The sequence below is a fragment of the Carcharhinus amblyrhynchos genome, chromosome 5 (assembly GCF_965287045.1).
Source record: "Carcharhinus amblyrhynchos chromosome 5, sCarAmb.v2.hapA, whole genome shotgun sequence".
Classification (NCBI taxonomy): domain Eukaryota; kingdom Metazoa; phylum Chordata; class Chondrichthyes; order Carcharhiniformes; family Carcharhinidae; genus Carcharhinus; species Carcharhinus amblyrhynchos.
Window position 1 is genome coordinate 71950965 of NC_137328.1, and position 25713 is coordinate 71976677.

The 25713-nt window shown below is 41.1% G+C and overlaps 1 protein-coding gene across 9 annotated transcripts in view; it reads left to right on the forward strand.

Moving 5' to 3' along the window:
* sema6a (sema domain, transmembrane domain (TM), and cytoplasmic domain, (semaphorin) 6A) overlaps positions 1-18387 on the forward strand; it is a 147226-nt gene extending 128839 nt beyond the window's left edge. For 5 of the 9 annotated variants that reach the window (XM_080188973.1, XM_080188971.1, XM_080188974.1 and 2 more), the window contains exons 17-20: positions 538-558; positions 752-802; positions 2764-2925; positions 14589-18387. In XM_080188973.1, the coding sequence (XP_080045099.1) occupies positions 538-558; positions 752-802; positions 2764-2925; positions 14589-15748 (1394 nt within the window). In that variant the 3' untranslated portion in view covers positions 15749-18387. The remainder of the gene's footprint in view (positions 1-537; positions 559-751; positions 803-2763; positions 2926-14588) is intronic. The other 4 variants (XM_080188977.1, XM_080188979.1, XM_080188978.1 and 1 more) reach the window with 4 other exon arrangements.
* The last annotated feature ends 7326 nt before the right edge of the window (positions 18388-25713 follow it).

Genomic DNA, 25713 nt, shown 5'->3' on the forward strand with positions numbered 1-25713 from the left:
ATCAAAACCTTATTATAAAGGGGAGATTCTCTTCTACCTTTTTTTTCAAAATACCTTGGTTTAGAAAGGATTCCTGTGCATTCCCTTGTTCTGTATCTCTCAGACTTTGTTATTTGGTAGTTTTTGGTACATAAAGGATATACAACAACGAGACTAGAAATAGACAACAAAATCTTCGATCTTATAAAAATATTTGTATTATTCACTTAGCAAACTAGCTCCTGATGAAATGATTGGCGTTTGTGTGGTTTAGGCAAGTTTTAAATATATGAAGCAGTCTGTTACAGGCATTGACTTCCAAACAATGCTGTTCCCTCTTCCTTTTACAAGTTCTGAATTGTTATATTCCCTGTTACTTTTGAAATGCCTCATGTAACACAGTTCTCTTTATAAATTGCTTTGCAAATTCTAATTATTTCACTGCTTTTCATTTGCAAAAAGAAACCTTACAAATTGTTAACAAATATTATGTAATCCTGAATGAGCCAATTGTGTTGAGGTTGCCATTTTGACACCTTTTCCTTCTTGTTTTTGCAGACTCCTTTGTGGCACTGAATGGTAAGTCTGCCTTGATTCTGTTGTTTGATTAATTGGTGACATGAGCATTTAGTTCATGCTGTGCCTTTCCCAATTCCTGATTATATTTTATCCATGGTATTTATGTTCAAGATGCTTTATTGCTGTTACCTTTTATTCCCCTTCCTTTTTTTGAGGCATTTTGTTTTCATTTCCGCCATTGTTTTCCTCTTAGACTTTTCAACCACTCCACAAGGCCATGAAATGTCTCGTGATACAATACATGGTCAGTGTTTTTTTTGTAACCCAATTTTATTGACTTTATTCTAGAATGCACATATTTTAACCTTGAATCAATCCTTCCTCCAACGTAGATCATTTAGCTATTCGTTACTTTGTTTTTTTTTGTCTGTCTTTTGTATGTAATGTTCAACTTTTCTAATTAGCTTTTTGTAGACAGTTGCATGACATTAGACCCAAGGTTCTACTGATTAGAGCATTTGTAGTGCTTTATCATAGTGGCTGTCCTTGATTGATGATAAACAGCACTATTTTGTCTAATACATTGCATATGTACATACATGGGCATGCTGATTATATGCTATCCTAAGTTCTACAACATTGGATCCTTCCTTGTGTGTGACGCCGTTCTCAAATTTTTAGAAAATATATGAACCTCTAAAAGAGATTTATTTAAGTCAAAACTTGCTACAAATAGAGTCCTGGGAAAGACCATACCTTTGGATTGTTCCGGACATTAATGGAAGAATATGAAGTGAAGCCATGAGTTCTGTCTGTCAGCAGCTGAGATTGTAATATACTAAGCCACTAAGCTTTATTATCCCTCCTCTGTCCTATTGATTTCTTCCCTTTTCCCTGCTGTCTCTCCTGCAAGCACAGATTCTTGCTCAAGTGCCTATACTTCATGTGTGAGTCCAGACAGTTGGCAGGCTATTCATTCATGGAGAATAGCAAAGACGATTCAATGCTGTCTCCACGGACATTCACACACATTGCACTGTTTTAGGAGGGGCTGCTGGATAATTATCAGGAGCAAGAAATCTGCCTTTTGATTCATCGCCTGCCCTCCAAACCCAATTGCAATAAGATGAATTGTAGCACTGCAAATAATAAACATGAACTCAGCTGGACAAAAGACCTACCCTTTGGTCTGTAGGGCTCGATACCATATCCCATATTGGCACTTGCTGATTAAGGAAGTTAAGAGCTGAACAGTTTCAAAAAAAATCATGGCTTTCTTACCTATTCTGTTGACTTCTTATTGGAACATCCTTTATATTGTGTATTGGAGGTTTTTGTGTCTAAACAAATCAGCATTTTGAATTTCTTAAGTCATTTTTTCTGAATTTTTGACATATTAATGGAAGGGCTAAAAAGAGGTGGACAGATTCCCATATAACATTGGGAGAATTAAAGGAGAAACATTGAGCAACAGTGTTAAAGTCAGATTAATTTTAACAGTTAATCATATTGCCCTTGACCTCAAGTAATTGTTCTGTGCTGTTACAAAGTAGAATTTATGCGTGCTGAAAATTTTAATTTACAATCCACAATAGGTGAACATTATAACATGTTTGTAGGAAGGCAACACTTCAGGCAATTGTCTTTTAACCAGGATGTGCATTTTTCCTTGTAATTTGTTTCCCAAAGAATGGTCTACCTCGTAAAACGAGGCATTAACAATGCAAGCTGTTCCACCCACCCCCCGATTCTTTTTCCTGTAATATAAATGCACCCTCGAGTTACACTAATAAGGTCAGCTGCTAAAGCAATATATCCTGTCACAGTTGATGGTCATAATGAAATGCTCCTGTCAGAGTGATCTTTCAGCCTATAGCACAAAGCAAAATAAATCCCTTTTAATGATTAGGCCTGGTGGACTGGAGCACAATTATGTGGCAAAATCATAGTTAACAATCTTTAAAGTAAGCAGTTCTCCGTCTTTCAAAGAGAACTTCTATTGCTGTCATTGTTACTCTAAGCTTCTGTCACACTGATACAATGTGCCGCAGGCTGGGTATAAGTTGTCACTGTTGCCTACATTCCTCACTGCAGATTCGATGTGAAAGAAGAAAAGTAGATTGAGTTTATTTGATGTAAAATAAAAAGACAATTGAGTTGTACTAGAGCAGATGTTGCTTCTTTTTTTCCTGACTTAACCGAAAAGTTCAGATTCTTAGTCTGAGTAGAATAGAATGACCTTGACTGTGTTTACAATAATGACAGGCCACTTCAGTTCTGCCTTTTCCACTACCACCCCTCCTACAGCAATTAAGGAGGGTTATGATGCCCATGGGCGGATGCTGGATCAGAAGAATGTTGTTGCGTCCTCAGAAAGCATAGACCCGTATATGGCCAACCCTCCACACAATCACCATGATACCAACGGTAAGGCCTTGGAAGCACTTATTTCCTGTGATGGGGATAAATGGCAGGGTAGCTGCTTCCAGCTGGATATAATTAATTGATACCTCATTTAAAAAATATAAGAGTTGAATTGGTTCTTGGTGTCACTCCCAACTATTCATAACCAGGCAGCTCATGCATAAGACAGATTCTTTTAAGAGCAGTATTTTATACATCAATTTTATATATTCCAGAATTTTTATGAGTAAAGATTGAGCACCATTAATATTTTAAAAAGGAAATGGAGGTTGCTTGAACTTCTTTTAAAATACTTTTCTAAGATTAGTTTCCAGTTCCCTCCCCATCCCCCACTGCAAAACATTGCATTTTACAATTGATCGTAATATTTGTTTCTAGTGCTCTTTTTCATTCATTCGTGGGACATGGGTGTCGCTGGCTGGTCAGCATTTATAGCCCATCCCTAGTTGCTCTTGAAACTGAGTGGCTTTTCAGAGGGCAGTTAAGGGTCAATCACATTGCTGTGACTCTGAAGTCACATGTAGACCAGACCAGGTAAGGATGGCAGATTTCCTTCCCTAAAGGACATTAGTGAACCAGGTGGATTTTCCTGGCAATCGGCAATGGTTTTATAGTAATCAATAGATTCTTAATGCCAGATATTTTTTATTGAATTCATATTCCACCAACTGTCATGGTGGGATTCAAACCTGGGTCCACAGACATGAGCTGAGTTTCTGGATTAATAGTCTAGTGATAATACCACTAGTTCCATACAAAAATGTGCACAAATTGGAGTGATATGCACTTGTTAATTTCTTCTTTACGTCCCATCCTTCCTCAGTGGTGGGTTACCTGGGAACTGGAAATGTTCATATTCATGCCTCAGTCACTCCACATTTGAGCCCCTGTCAAAGTGAGGAAAGTGCTATTTTCCTTAAAGATGGGGCTCAACACATTGATAATTGCACCTTTCTTAAAAAAACACATTGTTTTGTGTTAGTTCAATTTATTACATTAAAAAGAAATAGTCCAAGTGCCTGTAATAAATTTGTAGTTTAATCAAAATGTTCAAGTGAGCATAAACAGGATGGCGATAAAAGTGAGTTAAGCCAAGTATCTTCAAATTATAATGAAATAAAATGTACCCGTCAAATTTATAGCGAGGTGTAAGCTAGTCAGTTTGAAAACTAACCTCAGGGTAGGCAACACAAAGCAGAGCTTAGTATTGATTTAAGACAGCTGTTAGTCATTTTAACTCCTTTACAGTCATAAAGATAAAATTTAAAAACTGTTTTAAAAATTGCTTGTACATTTAGAGCTAGACAGAGTCTGCTTTAGTGACTTGGCACAGGGACTGCCATAGGAAAAAGTAAAACTAATGCCTTTAAAAAGGGTAAGTTAAAGGAGGAGTAAACATTGTTCAAATGACAGGAAAAAACACCCTGTTGACAATGAAGTCCTGGCTTTGATTCCTGATCTATATCCAATAATTGATATCAGTTGGGAAAGTGGTTGGGACACTTCAGTTTCCCTCAGTGTTTTGCAACAAAGAGGCTGAAAATCAGTCAGGGTTTTCACTCACTTGATGCAATGCCTGCTGCTATAAAGTACCTGCTTGTGGGCTAAACACCAAAAATGTTTGAAATACTCAACAGGTCAGGCAGTCACTGTGGAGAAAAAAACAGAACTGATGTTTCAAGTCAGTGGCCTTTCATAGGGGGTCTTCATGTGAGAACACCCAAGGGCTGCTCTGTTTTGCCCTCCATAGATTATTAGCTAATTGACAGTTAAAGCCTAAAGAAGAGTGACTTGTCAGGCTTTACATCAGCAAGATTAAAAGCAACCAGGGTGGAAACAAAGGAAAACTTGCATTAAAAAGTAATTCTGCTGTGAATAAAGAGAAAGTTGACCCACGGATAGGATTTACTAATAACTGTCCCTAGTCCAAATTGATTTCCTTTCAAAGTTTTCCATTTGCTTAGATTTAATTATCTTTAGGCTTAGTTATGATTATTACAGAGAATGGCAGTGACCCTAGAGCCTTATTCACACCTAACAAGGTCAATTTAATTTTTGGTGCTCTGTGGGGCATCATTATGATTCACACTGACAGAGCTGGAAGCAGTTTACCGCTTGGTGAACAACAATGGTAGCAGAGGTGACTGCATGGATCTGACATTCTGGTGTGTGGGTGTGTGCTTTTAATATACTAAATGATTGGTAAAGCTTGGTATTGACTGCACTCAATGGTTTTATTGGAAAATGGGTTGGTTTATTTGTTTATTTCTTAGTTTTTTTTAAATTATTACTGTGGTGTGATTTTTCTGTTGGCACTTGAGAGTTCTGTTCAGTTTTATTTTGCACAACGCCGCATGAAGTTCTTCGGTGTTAGAACTTCACGTTTCTTACTTTGCTAACTTGCTTCCTGTCACTATTTATCACAAAACAAGCACGTGCAACAAGTCCATCTCCACTGCTGAATCTGCGCCTCTGCTGCTTTGCTACATCTCGCTCTTGTTAATCGCCTGCTTTCTGGGTTACACCCTGGCTCCTTGGAGATGTCACACCCACATGATCAGCTTCCATTTGAGTTGTGCTTTTTTTAAATTAAAAAAAAAAGCATTTTCCTTGCTGCTGAATTAATGGAATGATCTGACAGGTAGATTTCATGTAGGCGAGGCATGATGTGTGTGCAGCAGCTTCTGATATTAAATATACTCTGGAATATTTTCAAATCAGTTTCAAAAATAGCAATCACTTTCATTTCTTCAAATGCAATCACATTGGCTGGACAATTTCCATTTCTGTTTTAAATCTTTCAGAGTATGCTGCTTTCTGCCATATTTTTGTGTGCTAAACTAACTGTGTGACTTACCATTGCGGAAGATGAATTTAACCCTCCAGTCTTACCTTCCCTTCTGCTGCCATTGTATTGAAGACCTCTCTCCCACTGAACATTTCATCTCCCTGTATGGAATGTTCCAAGGCCTTACAGTATGTAGTATGATTCATTACTAACAACAGAAATAGAGGAGCAAACAATCGCTCATCAGTATCGTAGAAAGAAAAACTCTCCTTGTTTTTCCCTTTAGGACTTGACCCTTTCCTCTTTCCTCCTTGTGGTTTCTGTCTGCATGTCCTTGCGACCCTTGTTTAGCAGTTCATGATATCTTTCAATTGCTTGAGTCAAGGATAGCCCCTGTGTTCTATTCCCCCTTATCTCAGCTACCAGATGTCTGGAGCCAGTGCAGCCTCTGTCTAGGTGATATGAATAATATAGTTCATACAGGCAATGGTTCCGAATCGCTGGTTTACCAGATTAACTTGAGAAAATGTCTTTTACACTTACAGTTTTTATCTATGTGTCCCTTCATAATTAGACGGTTTTTTTTTGGTTTCCAGATAAAGTTCCCTCAACTGCAAAAGTACCATAATATTTTCATCTTATTTTAGCTTGAACTCTTGTCATATCTGCATTCTGAATTACATTGCCGAGCCATCTGTACTTTATTATTCAGACAGACACGGGAAACTGCTTCTTGCCACAGACGTTGCTTCATCTTGTGCTTGATGTTAATAGTTCCATACTGATTAGGAGGCTGGTGAAAGTCTGGGCAAAGTTTAAAACCTCTCTGGCCTCAAGGTTGAGAGCAGTGTTCCCACAAATAAGGGTTTTGTATGCATTGTGTAGTCTGCACTATTGCTCTATGACAAAAATATTCTTTTGCAGCAGCATTTGACAAAATGTGTTCATATTATATTCAGCAAACTGTAAACTAAGAGGCCTTAATAGTTTTATTATTAGTCTATTTGGGCTTTTTTTGTGTTTTACAACTTTCAAATTTAATAAATTTCTGTTCACTGGATCTGTGCATTCACAAGCTCAATTTTGTGCACAACCTCAGGCGCCAAATATTAGTTAAGGCTGTCAGCCTCAATCATTATGAAGAAGTTTAACAAAAATGCACTATTATTTTAGTCTTAGATTAATCATTACAGTCATTACAGGTTGTCACCAGAACAGTGCTTCGTGAGTCAATGTGTATATGATCTATGATTCAAATGTAATTTGCTAGTAAACACAAAAGTGACAATTCTGCTTACCTGCTTTGATTTATTTTATTTGTAACACAATGTAAATGTAAACAATGCAAGTGTATATAGGCTGCCAGCAAGCCCATATTAACTGTATGGCAGGGATAGCCTGCCCTCCTGCTCCCCCACAGGAAGCAATTTATTCCACTAAGTGCCTTTTCTTGTCCTTTTTGGCTTTAAAAGTTGCAACTTTGCGCCTGACAAATAATCTCTGCTCAGTGGCTGACACCAAGATGGAGTGGGGTCACATTTCTTCAGATCTCTCTGACCTACCCTCAACATCAGCCTGTTCATCATCCAATGAGTTGGTGTTTAATGGACTGCAGATTTTGTTAAATAAGTCTTAACAGCAATTAGACGGTGCTTCAGCAAACTGTAATTTAGAGAAGAATTCATCACGTGTGCTGGAATTTTAGCTGTTGGGATAGGAGAAAGAAACTTTTGACTCAGGGCAGGGAAGAAACTGAAAATCATTGGGCACATGTTTCGGGCAAAAGATCAGCACTGGCAACCTAAACTTCTGTTTACAGTCACTGCCACTCAATGGTCACAATGGTGGTCATGACCAGCAGCTGGAGAGCCATTGGCAACTCCGACATGGCCATTCCCAAACACTGCAACGCAATTAAAAGTGAACCAGGCACATCTTTAGTTACCATCAGGGTCCCCAGGTCCTGCAAACTGAATGTCTGGCTGCCACTGCCAGTACTGAACATAAGAACATAAGAAACAGGAGCAGGAGTAGGCCATCTGGCCCTTCGAGCCTGCCCCGCCATTCAATAAGATCATGGCTGATCTGTCGTGGCTCAGTTCCACATTCCCGCCCTCTCCCCATAACCCTTAATCCCCTCTCTTATCAAAAACCCATCAACCCACGTCTTAAAAATATTTAGTGAGGCAGCCTCCACCACTTCAACGGGCAGAGAATTCCAGAGATTCACCACCCTTTGAGTGAAGAAGTTCTTCCTCAACTCTGTTCTAAACCGCCCCCCCTTTATCTTGAGGCTGTGCCCCCTAGACCTACTGTCCTTTCTGAGCGGGAAGAGTCTCTCCACCTCTATCCTATCCATCCCATTCATCATCTTATACGTCTCAATGAGATCTCCCCTCATTCTTCTAAACTCTAACGAGTACAAGCCTAGTTTATTCAGCCTCTCCTCATAGCTCAACCCCCTCAACTCCGGCATCAGCCTAGTAAACCTGGAGTAGATCCAAAGAAGGGAGCAGTCATAGAGCTCCAGAATACAGGGAAGCAGGGTGGCCCCGTCAGGGCCAGGTTGGAGATGAGGGTTGGTTTGAAGGACGGGGGAGTGGAGTGGAGTGGAGTCTTCCCACAGGTGAGGCCCTTGACACCCTGAGTCCCTCCAAGCAGGTGGAACTGAAACCCCAACTACTGCCAGGAATTCCAGACTATCTGGCAGCATGCACACATGGCATCGGTACCATGCAGATTGAGGCACTTAAGTAGCCCTTATTTGGCCATTGAAGAATCTCAATTGATCTTCAGGAGGGAAGAACATCCTCAAATCTTCCTGCCTCGGACTTAATTGATGGGAGTGGGGAAGGTGATGCACTTCATACATTACATTGCCCCTTGCTCCTGGCGGATTAAATTCCATCCGATATTCCCGGGCAGTATGTCAGCTGCCAGATTGAATGCTGTGAACAATGGCTGCTTAAAACAGGCATGGAGAAATGAAAACCAAATGCTGGGAATTCTCAGCAGGCCTGGCAGCATCTGTGGAGAGAGAAGAGGTGGCTAGATATAGCACTTGGGGTGAATGCGATCAAAGGTTATGGGAGAAAGTGGGGGTAGGCTATTGAGTTGGATGATCAGCCATGATCATAATTAATGGTGGAGCAGGCTCGAAAGGTCAAAGGGCCGCTTCCATCTCCTATCTTCTGTGTTTAAACTGAGTTAGAGTTTCAACTGAAAATTGCAGAACTGAGCATTCTTAATATTTGGGAACATTGCTTATATGACTTAAAGTCTTAATCACAATTGTAGAATCCTCAAGCAAAATTGGTTATTATGAATGCTGAGCTTGCACTGTGTCCAGTTAGTCTGGGCCTTTAAAGAGACCACTGATGGCCACCTATAAAATGCCTCTGATATAGTGTGGCTGCTGCTGGCCCAAGCCTTTCTTCACCATTTCCCTTGCCATTCCCCCACTGAGGTATGTGAGGGCTACCGCAACTTTGAAACCAAACTTCTCAAGTTACTAACTGTCAAACTGCATGAGAATGCTTTATTGCTGTCCACATCCCAGTTTTTGCTGTATTAGAGATTAAATGTAGGTTATTGCTGTCAGTTATTTTCCACCCTATTTTTATAAGGCCATTCAGTAAGTGGTTGCAAAGATTGATACTGCCCCTCCCCGTGGTCCAATCTCTCAGGCATTTAGGCCTCTTCCTATAACTGCGGGAGTGAGGGTGTCTGGTCAGGGCGGGAGGGATTGGGGCTTGCGTAGCGGGTTCCCACTGGTCTGGAGGGAGGGAAAGGGTAAGGCCTGAGGATCGGTGGGAGTTCCAGTCAGGTCAGGCCTGTGTGGAGTCTCCTCTTTTGGTCATAGAGGGAATAGGAAATACTGTGGTGGTGGGAGGGGGGTTCCCTGGGGAGGGGGACGGGGAGGTGAATGTGGGTGGGAGTTCTGTGGGAATTCCATCTGGGTCATTACAATAGCTACCCAGAAGTTTGCTATGCAAACCCTTCGCTGAGAACTTCTGAAAGAGATTCCCCAGTACAATTTTGGGAAATACTTCCAAATCCAAAGCTGTCAAGCTCTGAAGTTGTGGCCCACTAATTGAGCCCAAGCATTGGTATTGCCCAGGTCTTGCTGCACGCGGACATGGACTGCATCGGTATCTGAGGAGTTGTAAATGGTGCTGAACATTGTGCTATCATCAGCGAACATCCCCACTTCTGACCATATGACGGAAGGAAGATTATTGATGAAGCAGCTGGAGATGGTTGGGCCTCGGACATTATCCTGAGTATCTCCTGACTGAGGTTATTAACTTTTAACAACCACAACCACCTTTGAGCTAAATATGGTGTTTCAGCTGACATTTTGTCTAGGGGCAGTTACTCTCATGTCATCACTAATGATGGGGGAGCTTGTGAAAGAAGCCAGGCTGAAGCATTTGCAGCCATCTGCAGACACAGTTGAGAGCTTTGCAGATTAAAGCTGTAAATCCTGCTGACTTGACCAAGCTAGTGAGTAGCTGAGAGGTACAGACCAGGAAGGCCCTAGGCTCAAACTCCTTTTTGTTCTGAGTTAGCTGAACACAGCAAATGACAGAACACATCTCATTTCAATGAAGTTCTTGGAATTGGATATTATTTAAAGATTGGTTTGAAAATACAATCTGTTCAGCCATACAAACCATTGAAAGGATTATGCACATATTTACATATATTAAAAACTTTAGTTAGCACTGCTGCCTCATAGCTTCAGAGAGCCAGGTTCAACTCCAGCCTCGGGTCACTGTCTGTGTGGAGTTTGCACGTTCCCCCTATATCTGCATGGGTTTCCTCCGGGTGCTCTGGTTTCCTCCCACACTTCAGAGATGTCTAGGTTAGGTGGATTGGCCACACTAAATTATCCCTTAATGTCCCAAGATATGTAGGTTAGGTGGATGAGTCATGGTAAATGTGTGGTGTTGCGAGGATAGGGTGGGGGAGAGGGCCTGGGTAAGATACTTTGTCAGACAGTCGGTGCAGACTCAATGGGCCGAATGGCCTCTTCTGCACTGTAGGGATTCTCTGATGATTCTATGATTAAGATTTATTTCCTATTTTAATTTTTTTCCAGTGGAATTGAGAGGTCATCTGCAGCTCTCCACTGCCAGTTAGGCCGTGGCGCGGAACTCTAGCAGTGAAAAATTGCTTTTATTAATGATTTCCTTTTGTTTAAATAAAGAATTATTGCAATACAATTAGAATTAGTATTATTGTTCATGTACAGGATAGCTTATGAAGATTATTTAACACTGTGTAAAAACAAAATAAATTGCAGGTGGTCGAAAGAAGATGACAGTCTTGCACTAAATGTTCTTTCCAGTTTTAAGTATTTGGAGCAGTTAATTACTTGAATCGAAATGGAACCACATTTGGTGATTTTCACGTAACGTTTTTGCGTCAGTCAGCATTGATTATAAACTGTGCTTGTTGTGAAAACCCTAAAGGTATTGAGTTTTCCTAGATCCAGTTGTGATGTTGCTTGAAGAAAGAATTATTGAATTAATAGCATTGCTTTAACATTTTTATCACCCCTTCATTCAACTGCAGCCATCAACAGTTTGAAATTTTGAAACTATACCCTTATTGCAAAAATTACTTTGCTGTTTGCGTAAATTATTTAACCAGATAATTTGCAAAAAGGCCCTAAACAAGAAACATTGCAGTTGCATTGACAGTACATTCGATTGGAAGAATTGACAACAGTATACATTTAGATGAATTTACAATGCCAGTGTAGTGTTGTTGCTACCAGTTGCCGTGCTGCGACAAACCTCTGTGGTTTTGATTGGGGATCTCCAACCTTTTGATCCTTGGGGTCATCCCATTTCCAATGAATGAGTGGGGTGATTTCACAGAAACAGAAATCCTGGTGCATGCAACATTTCAAATACAGAATTTCAAATTCCTCTAAGCTGAGTGCTCCCAGACTTGGAAGCAACCAGGCATCTCCCTGCATAGGAAAAGCTGGAAAAGATGTTCAAAGCACACAAAAATCTAAACAACAACTAACATAAATTGTAGGAGCTTGAATGTCTTTCCTTTGCCAGCAGCATCTCCCAGTCTCTCTTCCCTTAATGCTAGTGTTTTCTCACTCATTGACCCCTCCCTACACTTCTTTCCCCCCACCCCACCCAGCCAGGCCTTGCTTTCCTCTGATACAGCCCCTTGCTGAAACGTGAAAACAGCAAAGAGTCAGCTCTGTAAACATCCGCGGAGCTGATTGGTGCAAAAGACTGCACTTTTCCTTAATTGAGGAACAACCGTTTCTCGTTCTTCAGCTCCATGATCTTTGAAAGCCTGTTGCTCAGCAGCTCACCGTGCAGAAAAGGTTTACAGGAATGGTTCCAGAGACGAAAGCCTTCATGTTATGAGGAGAAATTGGAGAGAATGGGAGTGTTCTCCTTGCAGAGAAGAAGGCTGAGAGGAGATCTGATGGAGATGTTCAAAATCATGAGTGGGTTGTAAAGATAGGGAGAAACTGTTCCCACTTGTAAAAGGATTATGAACAAGAGGGCACAGATTTACAGTGATTTGTAAAAGAAGCAAGTGTGATGTGGGAAAAAGCTTTCTCACACATCGAGTGGTTTGGGTTTGGACATGTGGTGGAGGCAGGTTCAATCATTCGAGAGAGCGTTAGATGATTACTTGAATAGAAACAATGGGCAGGATTTTACGGCCTCGCTCGTCCCAAGAACATAAAATCCAACCAAGGGCAACAGACCTTTCCATGGTCCACCCCTCCCTCGCCTGCTCCAATTCTTGTGCTGGGTGGGATGGTAAAATTCAGGCCAATGTGCAGGATTATGGGGAAAAGGCAGGGAAATGACAGCAAGTCATGATGCTCATTTTGAGAGCTGGAGCTGACATGATGAGTAAAATAGCCTCTTTCTACGCCATAACAATTCTGTGATTCTGTGAGTGTGCCAAGTCTTTTTCTGTTTCCAATGGAAGCAACGATAGTTGCAGCCAGAATTTGAGAAGTTTTGGCTGAATTTGGATGGCAAATTGCTTGTTAGGCCCTGCCAGACTAAATGGTTGAAATTGTTCCCTCCTTGTGGTGTACCTTTGGCCATTATTTAACATAGAATCATAGAGACCCTACAGTACAGAAAGAGGCCATTTGGTCCATCGAGGCTGCACCGATCACAATCCTATCCAGGCCCTACCCCCTTATCCCTACATATTTACCCATTAATCCCTCTATCTATGCATCTCAGGACACTAAGGGGCAATTTTAGCATGGTAATGGTGGCCTTGCTCACTGGCTAAAAACTCAGGGACAAACCCACTTCCACTGGCCCTGAACTGCATGACTGGATTTTGGACAACTAGTGGCCAGGGCTGGGAGTGCAACAGGCCCCACACCAGGAACAGCATTGTAGACCCAGAGTAGAGGTAGATGGGCACTTTTGCTAAAACCAGTGGAGCAGCAGGGTTGCAGACCAACGTGAGGAGGATGGTTGGGGAAGGCGTGGTGGTCTTGGGGACCTAGTGGGGTGTGGTTCAGGCAGGCATGATCAAAAGGGCAGGTAGGAGGTGGTTCTTCAAGCAGAGAAGCATCTTTGCTACTTGGAGGTTTCTCATGAGCACAGGATTTCTGAAGAGACGTGAACCCACTAACTCAGTCACCAAGCCCACAGTCAGACCTCCAGGATACAGATGTTTGTAATGCACATAGGTTCTGAAGATGTATCACTAATAGAGGCAGCGGAATATTCAGCAGGTAAGAGTTGCAGTTACATTCAGACATATGAGTCAGGGGAAAATTTAGGTGTAGAATGGGGCAAGGCCACAGAGATGAGATTTTGAAATCAGTAAATGGAAGAGAAGGGAGTTAATAGTGATTAACGGGGAAGATGTTTGCAACAGGGCATAGGTCACATCAGTCTGACTGAGTTGGGAATTTGTGTAGCTTTGAGACGAGCAAGTAGAATGCTGGAGAAATTATGCAATAATAAAGATTGGATGGCTATTTTAGTGAAAGTGGTGAGTAGCAGTTCCCCAGAATGGTAAGGAAGCAGTTGTGGGATTGGAACCTCTGGTTGCCATCGAACCACCTTTTCCCTACAGCCTGTCAAATTGCAGCAATATCGGCTGAGTCTCTCCACAACAAAACAAGTGTTTCTGTCTTCCCCTTCCCCGAATAATGACTCACATTAAACAATAGTTGGACAGATACAAACAGTTATCCGACACCTTACCCAAGTGATTAGCCTTCAATTGTGAGCCACTACGGAATGGCAGGAGCCAAGTCAATTCCCTTCAGGTCAATGTATACAATACAGCAAAAGGCATTAAATAGCTGTCAGTGGTTAAACCCTCACCGATAATGTTTCTGATGCTTCACCAGTCTAGAAGCAGCAAAGCCAATTGTCACATTTTGATGGTTGCCCATTTGAGATCTGCTAACTCAGCACATACCAGTGTTTGGATCCTGACCTTCTTGGTCGGTAGGACAAATCAATTGTACACTACAAAGCACTTTGGGTTATGCATTTACCCATTATATCAGCAGGGAGCTGATTTCTAGATATTCGCAATTTAGTCTTTGAATTTTCTTCTGTGCACTTTGCTCAATTGCATAAAAAGCTTTTCAGCTTTTCACTGGAGGCTTCGGATTGCCCTGCCAGATATATAAGTCTGATGGTCATTCAGTATGGTATGTATATCTGTTATAATAAAACTATTATTTTCCATTCAGGAGTTATCCTGATGGTGCAATGTATTGTTTTATAGTTACAGTATCATTTTGTACATATTAAAGTTAATGATGACCTCTATGATTATAAAGTGATAGAAATAGTTTTCCTGGTAACTAAATTCTATCTACTATCTAATATTTCAGGAGTTATCCGCGAAAGTTACCTCAAAGGTCATGATCAGCTTGTTCCAGTTACCCTTTTGGCTATTGCAGTTATTCTCGCCTTTGTCATGGGGGCAGTTTTCTCAGGAATAATCGTTTACTGCATATGTGATCACCGACGCAGAGACATTGATGTAGGCCAAAGCAAAGAGAAAGACTTGCCTCGTTCTCGCAGGGGTTCCATGGCCAGTGTCACCAAACTCGGTGGTCTGTTTGACGCTCAGACAAAGGAACCCAAGCCAGAAGCGCTGCTGACTCCTCTGATGCATAACGGTAAAATAGTAACGCCAAATGGGACGACTAAGATGCTGATAAAAGCTGACCAGCATCACTTGGACTTGACAGCTTTGCCCACTCCAGAGTCAACACCAACCTTGCAGCAGAAACGTAAGCTCAGCCGTGGGAGCAGCCAGTGGGAAAGGAACCAGAATTTAATCAATGCCTGTACAAAAGATCTAGCATCCATGGGATCGCCAGTGATCCCCATGGATCTTCCTCTCCATGCTTCTCCCAACCACATTCCAAGTGTTGTCGTCCTCCCAACTACTCAACAGAGTTTCCAGCATGAATATGGAGATCAAGGAATCCGACCAATGGATCAAATTACTATTGAAGATCAGAATGCCACACTAGAATACAGGAGTATGAAAAGTCCCTGTCACGGATTAGTTGCAAATCTTGATCAGGTGCCACCTAAAGTTCCTCAGAGAGAAGCCTCACTTGGATCCACTAATTCTGGACTGCCTCAGAATACTGTGGGCAAGCGATTGGAAGTTCCTTCTCCTTCATATGCAATGGAATATAAGAGAAACTATCCCAGCAATTCATTGCAAAGAAATCCTCAATCATCTGCATTCAAAAGAAACCATAATACTAACTCTTCCAATTCCTCTCACCTTTCTAGGCACCAGAGTTTTAACAGAGGGGAGAATCCCCCTCCGGCACCACAAAGAGTAGACTCTATGCTAGTGAATGCAGGTCAGTCTCAGACACAGGCCAGGAGATCCAGCATCACTGCACCATACAACTCTCTGCCAAGATCTGGGGTCAAACGCACACCCTCCATAAAACCCGATGTTCCACCAAAACCCACGTTTGTTCCCCTTTCAACTTCCATCAAGCCAAATGACACATGTACATAATCACAGTGGAAGGTAGAAAATGATCTGGACCCTGCTTCCTGAGTCAGTGCTCTGCAACTGCAACACTAGATCTGTGTCTTTTTGAAAAAAAGACTGTTGTTAAGCTGAGGATATTTACCCCTTCTCCCTGGGAAAAGTGGAATATTTTTTTTACGACTGCTGCAACTACTGAACTCAGCGTTTGAAAGGCGGGGTTAGCAGCTCTTGGACTTCTATCAGGGGGGTTAATGATTGATGCACATGAACAGGATGGTGGAATGATGAGCCAAAAGCACAAAACTGTGGCAAATGTGTGATGTCTCCTTGACTTCTGCAGCCTATTAATCTCTAGGGAGATGAGTTTTAAAAACAAAGCACTGAAGAAGGTGACTCGGACTTAACACTAGCTGAAGTTTACTGTTTGCAGATACTGTGAAATGCCTCTCAGTGTTACATCCGCTTAAGCAGCAGATATCTGCCGTTCAGGCAAGGCTTTGGCCTACATCTCTGCTATTGTCCTTCTTGTAATGATTAATGTGACTATTAACACTAATAGCTCCTGGTATTTATTATTTAAGTGCTATTTCAAATTATGACTGACTCCTTCAAATGAATTTATGGATATCTCTTTAAAAAGAATCAGAAAGAAGTCTAAAAATGTAATGTTTGTAATTATTTAAGTCAAGTCAATTAACTGGAGACATTCAATGCTTTTTTTTAAAGTAACTGTCCACTAACAATATGGAGGTGGAAAACTGAGCTCAGTGTTTGGACTCAGCTGCTGACAGGGTTATCAAAGTGCTTGGGGAGGGGAGAAGAAAAGGAGTGGGGGAGGGGGGGAATATTTATTTTATTGTGAAAGGTTCATTTCATGATCCACGACGAGCTGAAAGGAGGGAGTGCATCAATGAAAATGTTCAGGTTTGTTCCCCTGAGGACCAGGAGAGGGAGGGAAAGAAACTCTGATATCATGCACACAGGTGGAATCACAATCTATTCTAAAGAGGATGTATGAGGATTAAACAGTCCTGTTAGTTTTGTCAGTAATTGATATTTGCAATGCAGGCAGTGGCACATCATGTGCCAGCCAACTCAATTTTGCACATGGCACAGCTAATGATAGTAATGGATGGAGTGTGCTGATAGGCAAGCTGTTACCATGCATAAATCATACTCCTACCGTGTTGATTCTAACTGGGAATACATCTGTGTGACAAGTCTCTTCTTCCATGTGTAAATTTGTGCCTTACAACATCAGTTGTGTTACATTCTAGCTAGTAATCTGCAAATGTTTCCCCCCATTTTCAAAAAAGAATCTAATTTCTGCTCAATATTTTGTTCCCATTTGGAATAAATGCTCCCTGAAAGGATATACAAGTTCTGACTCCTCAATCTCCGGGGAAATTATATTTGATTAATCATCTCATAGACGTGCCAATCTTGTCCTCCCAGCACCATGTAATTGCGGAAAATTTGAAACACATCCGCATTTCTCTGAGAGTGTTTCCTTTCATTTTTACTTTTTCTCAGCACTGTAATTTGATGTATTCCCGTTGACTAATTCCGAAAAACAGATGTGCTTTAATAATGTTTTTACTTGTGACCGGTGGGCAATTGCTGTGACGTGATATGTTCTCCAATTGGCTAGTGCCTCAGTTGAAGGCACCAAAAAAAAACCTACATTGTAAATGTTAGTGAATTGGCAAGGCAGTCTTAAAGCAGGCTGGTTCCTGCTGGAATAACACTGCTATAATATGTGTAGCCAGAAGGATAGTCAAAACCTTTTGGCACAATTGTTTCTAATTATTGTTTTTCTTTTACATTTTTCAGTTTATCATGCACGCTGAATAGAATATTTTTACCTGTTAAATAATTGTCAACATATTGTAGAAATAAGGTTTTTATCTATTGAGCTGTATGAATTTTCTTTTTAAAGTTTTTTTTTACTTATTTGTTTTTGCAGTTTTCTTTTCCTCAGTTGGACACTTACTTGCAAAGTTGGCTAGTCTTTAGAATGGTAGCTGGATAATTCCAGAAGGAACTAGACCAAAGTTTGTAACAAGGGTGCATACACATTCTACTTCGGTGTCTTCCATTTCATTACTTCATTATGGTGACTCGCGTTGATGCATTCCTTCAAAACAGTTTTTTTAAGTTAATTGTGTATGGTTCAGGAAAAGGATATGTTTGGTGTTTTCATGCCTTTTTTTATGTTCATGCTGTGTGATTGTTTGTAAGTTAACGCAGAGTGCAATGTTAATATGTTTTTAGGATTTTAACTTGAGAAATTCACCATATTTTTTATGCAAAAAGAATCCTGATATGTTCACATTGAAAGGCCAATATAGTATTCACAAGAATTGAATTGATTCAAAATGTAATGCCCTGAGGTAAATGAATAGTAGTATACTGTTTGGTCCCTTTTCTTTTCTGGCAGTTTCTTTATGGACCCCTCTTTGCCCCTTCGCGTGCCTTTGAAGCTCACCCTTGATATACACTCTTAGATACAACAGTTGTGTGATATGTAAAATATTGTGATGTTGACACAATCTCCTTCCCTCAGCTCCACATCCCTAACATCCAATTCACAACTTCAATGTATGTTGTAAAAAAAAGACTTTAATTATTACATAATGTAATAAACAGACTGTTCTGCTGTAGTTTATTGGTTTGAGCGTCGTGATTCTTCGAGAGTCCTAATAGGCTGTTACATTAACTTCTGATCGATTTAATGCTTTAGAGTGCACTTAATCTGTTACAACACATCTGTATCCCATTTACTATGAATTACTGTGCGGGGTGATGGAACAATGCTCCATTCTGCACTATTTTGCCTCTCAACTTTGACTACCCTTGTCCAGGTGCAGAATAAGATCCTTTACACAAGAACACCATTATATTTTAAATATAACTTACAAAGATCAAACGTAACCACATTACTGTGTTTTTTTTTCAATTTCTTACAACTGATCCTTTATTTTCCTTCTGAGTAAAATTACCAATTTTTCATTGAAATGTGGAGAGTTTTATATTGTGGACTGGCAACGTCCCTTTCATTCTGTGAGTCTGAGCTGGAATCAAGCAAAGATAAACGGAGAATGTTCACTTTCTGAAGGTCCTTTGCTCCTTCTTCCTTCAACAGCACATTTTTTAATATTATCACAGTTCATTCAAGAGACCTCAATACCAGGTTTGTATAATTGATAGCATGACTACATATTCACTGCAGTCTACAGAAATGCATTTCATCTTGTTTCCTTTGAAATGCACTGTCTTAAGGAGTGGCAAGTGTCAGTTGAAGATGGAATTATTAATGTTGTGTTTCTGCCATCAAAAGTAGAGAACACAAATAGTACATGGATACTATCTGGATGTGCAAATGAGACTGTAATAACTTGTTCTTGCTCCTGTGTATCCAGACCATTATGGGTGTCAGACATGATCATCATGGCTCTGTCACTTCTGAATATCTGCAGTTTTATTTAATTTAATCATGGGATGTGGGTATTGCTGGTTAGGCCAGCATTTATTGCCCTTGCGAAGGTGGTGATGAGCTACCTTCTTGACCTGCTGCACCTCACGTGTTGTAAGGATGGAGTTTCAGGGTTTTGACCCAGGAACAGTGAAGGAACAGCAATATATTTCCAAGTCAGGATAGCTTGGGGGGAAATTTCCAGATGATGGTATTCGCATGTAACTGCTGCCCTTGCCTCTAGATGTTTCTGGGTTTAGAAGTTGCTGTCTAAGGAGCCATGATAAGTTCCTGCAGTGCATTTAGAGACAGTACACACTGCTACTAATGTACCTTGGTAGTGGAGGGAGTGAATGTTTATGCATGGGGTGTCAATCAAGCCACTTGCTTTGTCCTGGAGTTCCAGTGAGTTATGCAGTAGCACTGAAATACAGCAAAGGGTTTGTATGAATGCATATCAGGTCAAAAGGATTGAGATGAAGAAGGCCCTTTTGATCTCAACCATCCAGAGTGCCAACTCCTAGCAAGCAGCTATTTCTTAAATTGGTTTAATGGTCCATTTTTAGACACTTTTCCTGACAACCTAATCTAGCTGCAGCTCAGTCCTTGCAAAAGAAAGGGAAAGAAGATAACACTGGGGACAAAAAATGACTAAGTTTATTTATTAATGTCACTAGTAGGCTTACATTAACATTGCAATGAAGTTTCTGTGAAAATCTCCTAGTCTCTACACTCCAGTACCTGTTCGGGTATACTGAGGGAGAATTTAACATGGAAATAAATACCATACTTGAAAGGTCAAATGCCATACAGTCACTATGGCACAGAGTTGGCCCATCTGAGTCCATGCTTGTTCTCAGTACTACAATCCAGTCAGTCCTATTCCTCTCCCATTCCTGTAGCCCTGAGGTTTATTTTCCTCAAACACCAATCACATTTCCCTTTGAAATCACTGATCATCTCCTGTTCCATTAACTTCCTAGGCAACCAGTTCCAGATCTTCACAATTCACTGCATAAAAATGTTCTTTACATTCTCCCCATATCTCTTACTCAAGACCTTAAATCAGGATCTTGCAGTCCTTCTACAATCAGCTAATTGGAACAACTTTCTTTTATCAACATCTCTAAATGTTGCTGAAAAAAGAGACACCTTATCAAGGCCAACCCAAACATATATGTCTGTAAGTCCACCAAAAGAACTGGAATAGTCTCCATTAACAAATGTGAATAGCGTCATAGAAATACACAGCCCGGAAACAGGGCCTTCAAACCAATTCGTCCATGCCGACCAGGTTTCCCGAAATGAACTAATCCCATTTGCCTGCATTTAGCCCATATCCCTCTAAACCTTTCCTACTCATGTACCTGTCCCAATGTCTTTTAAATGTGTGATTGTCTCCACCTCTACCACCTTCTCAGGCAGCTCATTTTTTTACATGCACCATCTTCAGTGTGAAAATGCTGCCCCTCAGGTCCCTTTTAAATCTTTTCCCTTTCACCCTAAACCTATGTCCTCAAGTTTTGGACACCCCTACCCCAGAGAAAAGACCTTGGTTATTCATTTTATCTATGTCCCTCATGATTTTATAAATCTCTATAAGGTAACCCCTCATTCGCCTACGCTTCAGGGAAAAATGTCCAAGCTTATCCACCCTTTCTTTATAATTCAAACCTTCCAGTCCTAGTAACATCCTTGTAAATCTTTTTTGCACTTTTTCCAGTTTAATAATATTCTTCCTTTGGCAGGGTGACCGGAATTGTATGCAGTACTCCAAATGTGGTCTTAACAATGTTTTATGTCACATAACGTCCCAACTCCTGTACTCAGTGCTCTGACTGATTAAGGCAAGTGTGCCAAATGCCTTCTTTGCCACCCTGCCTACCTGTGATGCCACTTTTCAAGAACTATGTAGCCCCAGATCTCTCTGTTTGATAACACCCCCCAAGGCCCAACCATTAACTGTGTAAGTCCTGCCCTGATTTGTCTTATCAAAATACAAACTCCATCTGCCAATCCTCGGCCCACTGGCCCAGTTGATCAAGATCACGCTTCAGTTTTAGATAACCTTCTTCACTGCCCACTACACCACCAATTGGTGGTCCGCAAACATACTAACTGTGTCTCCTATATTCTCAGCCAAATCATTTATATAAAAGGCAAATAACTGTGGACCCAGTTCTGAGCCCTGTGACACACTGCTGGTCACAGGCCTCCAGTCTGAAAAACAACTCTCTACCACCTTCCTCTATCTCCTACTGCCAAGCCAATTTTGTATCCAGTTGGCTAGTTTTCCTTGGATCCCATGTGATCCAACCTTACTGACCAGTCTACCATGCGGTACCTTGTAGAAGGCCATGCTAAAGTCTATGTAAGCAACGTCCTCATATAGTTTCTTGGTCACCCCTTCAAAAAACTCAATCAAATTTGTAAGACATGATTTGCCATGCACAAAGTTATGCTGACTATCTACAAACTGCCCTTGCCTTTCCAAATTACTTAGTTCCTGTCTCTCAGAATCCCCTCCAACAACTTACCCACCACTGATATTAGGCTCACTGGTCTGTAGTTCCCTGGCTTTTCCTGGCCTTTTTCCCTGGCCTTTCTTAAATAACGGCACAACATTTGCCTCCCTCCAATCTTACAACACCTCACCCGTGGCTGAGGATGATACAAATATCTCCGCTAGGGGTCCTGCAATTTCTTCCCTAGTTTCCCACAATGCCCTGGGATGCATTTGATCAGGTCCTGGGGATTTACCTATCTCTATGCATTTTAAGACCTTCAGCACCTCCTCTTCTGTAATGTGGATGCTTTTCAAGACATCATCATTTACTTCCCTGAGTTCCCTAGTTTCCATGTCTTTCTCCATGGTAAATACTGACAAGGAATATTCAATAAAATACACAATGTTATTCATGACAAGTCAAAATTTGTATCCATTGAATCTATGGTTAAGCATGACTACACAGCTCTCAAAATTACAAAACACACTTGTTGGACTTCTGTAAGAGTGACAAAGAATTACTATGGCACCAAATGAGGCCCTCATGTCTGCACTGACTTTCTGAACAACTATCTCCTGCCTTTTCTCCATAATCCTGCACTTTGTTTTCTCCTCAGTAACCACCTAATGCTCTCTTGAATGTTATTATTGAACCTGCCTCCACCACACTTCCAGGCAACGCACTGCAAACTCGAACCACTTGCTGTGTGAAAAAGTTAACTCAGATCATTTTAGCTTCTTCTGCAAATCACTTTAAATCTACCCTGTCATTCTTGATCCTTTTACAAATGGGAACAGTTTTTCCCTATCTACTGTGTCCAGTTCTCTCGTGATTTTGAACAACTCCATCAAATTTCCTTTCAGTATTCTTCCCTTCAAGGAAAACAGTCCCACTCTCTCCAATCTGTCCTCGTAACTGAAGTTTCTCATCCCTGGGACCATTCTTGTAAAACTCTTCTACACTCTCCAATGCATTCACATTCTTCCTATAATGTGGCATCTGAAATTGTACACAATACTCCAGATGAGGTCTAACTATTGTCTCATACAAATTCAGTATGACCTCCTTGCACTTGTACTCTATGCTCCTATCAATAAAGCCCAGAATACTATATGCTTTTTAACTGGTCTCCCCACCACCAATGATTTATGCACATTTACACATAGGTCCCTGTTGTCCTGCACCCCTAAGAATGTTACTCTCTGTGTTCTTCCTACCAAAATGCATCACCTCACACTTCTCCACATTGAACTTCATCTGCCACCTACCTGCCCACTCCACCAACTTGTCTATGTCCTTTTGAAATTCTATAGAGTCCTTTTCATCATATGGAAACTTTGAAATTAAATTGTCCCTGAATTCCAAGATCTAAATCATTAATAGATCAGGACAAGCAAGGGTCCTAATACGAACCGCAGAGAACAGCACTACAAAACTTCCTCCAGGCCATTACTCTCTGCTTCTTATTCAGCCAATTTTGTATCTACATCACTATTGTCCATTTTATTCTATCGGCTATAACTTTTTTCACAAATCTGTGTGGCACTGTATCAAATACTGTCTGAAAGTCCATGTACACCACATCAACAGCATTAATCTCATCAACCCTTTCTGTTACCTTCTCAAAAACTCCAGAAAGTTCATTTTCTTTCCTGATTAACTTTCCTGATTATCTTTCCTGATGCAATATACCCCAGAAAACTGAGACAGGCAAGGGAAGAAATTGCTGGAGCCTTGAGAGAAATCTTTGTATCCTCACTGGCTACAGGGGAGGTCCCAGAGGATTGAAGAATAGCCAATGTTGTTCGTTTGTGTAAGAAGGGTAGCAAGAATAATCCAGGTAATTACAGGCCGGTGAGTCTTATATCAATGGTAGGGAAATTATTGGAGAAGATTCTTCGTGATAGGATTTATTCCCACTTGGAAATAAATGGATGTATTAGAGGCAACATGGTTTTGCAAAGGGGTAGTCGTGTCTCACAAGCTTGATGAGTTTTTCGATGAAGTGACGAAGATGACTGATGACGGTAGGGCAGTGGATGTTGTCTACATGGACTTCAGTCAGGCCTTTGACAAGATACCTCATGGCAGCTAGTGCAGAAGGTGAAGTCGCATGATCAGAGGTGAGCTGGCAAGGTGGACACAAAACTGACTCCATCAAAGAAAATAGAGGATAGCAGTGGAAGGGTGCGTTTCTGAATGGAGGGCTGTGACAAGTGGTTTTCCTCAGGGATCAGTGCTGGAACCTTTGCTGTTTGTAATATATTTAAATGACTTGGAGGAAAATGTAACTGGATTGATTAGTAAGTTTGCAGACGACACAAAGTTTGGGGGATTTGCGGATAACGATGAGGACCATCAGAGGATACAGCAGGATATAGATAAGTTGGAGACTTAGGTAGTGAGATGGCAGATGGAGTTTAATCCAGACAATTGTGAGGTAATGCATTTTGGAATATCTAATACAGATAGGAAATACACAGTAAATGGCAGAACTCTTAAGACCATTGATAAGCAAAGGGATCTGGGTGTACAGGTGCATAGGTCACTGAAAGTGGCAATGCAGATGGAGTAAGTAGTCAAGAAGGCATAGGGCATACTTACCTTCATCGGCCAGGATATTGAATTTAAAAATTGGCAAGTCATGTTGTAACTTTATAGAACCTTAGTTAGGCCACACTTGGAATATCATGTTCAATTCTGGTCGCCACACTACCAGAAGGATGTGGAGGCTTTGGAGAGGGTACAGAAAAGATTTACCAGGATGTTACCTAGTATGTAGGGCATTAGCCATGAGGAGAGGTTGGAGAAACTTGGTTTGTTCTCACTGGAGCGACGGAGGTTGAGGGGAGATTTGATAGAAGTCTACAAGATTATGAGAGGCATGGACAGAGTGGATAGTCAGAAGCTTTTTCCCAGGGTGATAGAGTCAATCGCTAGGGAACATAGGTTTAAGGTGCAAGGGGCAAGGTTTAAAAGAGTTGTACGAGGCAGATTTTTACACAGAGAGTAATGGGTGCCTGGAACTCATTGCCAGGAGAGGTAGTGGAAGCGGATACAGTAGTGACTTTTAAGGGGCGTCTTGACATGAATAGGATGGGATTAGAGGGATATGGTCCCTGGAAGAGTAGGGGGTTTTAGTTAAGTCGGGCAGCATGGTCGGTGCAGGTTTGGAGGGCCGAAGGGCCTGTTCCTGTGCTGTAATTTTCTTTCTTCTTTGTTCTTTTATTTCCCCTTTGACTCTTCCTAATCAATCCATATTTTCCATGTGACTACTAATTCTGTCCCAAATAATTCTTTCTAGAAGCTTTCACTGATGTTAAACTGATGGACCATGGCTGACAGGTTCAGCAGGAGGTCATGGAGAGAATATTGAAGTGGAAGGTCCTAGGAACTCTGGAGTTAGTTTTGGGATTTGGGATAAATGGGGCATTGAGAAAGGAGTTCTTGATGTCTATGAATATTAATGTTATTCTTGGAGCTCTAGAAATGGGTGTGAAGTCGAGGTACTGTCTTCTGGTCAGGATTATTTCTGGAGAGTTGCCAAAAGATTCCAGCAGGCGTACAGAAAAGTTTTGAACATGAGCTGGGCTGTTTAACAGTATTGGGTTCTGCTTGGCTTTAGAAATACGCAGAATATTGCAGCCCTGTGAGAATGGGAAGATATGTATAAGATGTTGAGAGGTATAGACCGGGTGGATTCTCAGAGGCTTTTTCCCAGAGGTGAAATGGTTGCTATGAGAGGACACAGATTTAAGGTACTGGGGAGTAGGTACAGAGGAGGTGTCAGGGGTAAGTTTTTCACTCAGAGGGCGGTGGGTGAGTGGAATTGGCTGCCGTCAGTGGTGGTGGAGGCAAATTCGATAGGGTCTTATAAGAGACCCCTGGATGAGTACATGGGACTTAATAGGATTGAGGGTTATAGATAAACCTAGTAGGTAGGGATATGATTGGCGCAACTTGTGGGCCGAAGGGCTGTAGTTTTTCTATGTTTCTATGTTTAGGAG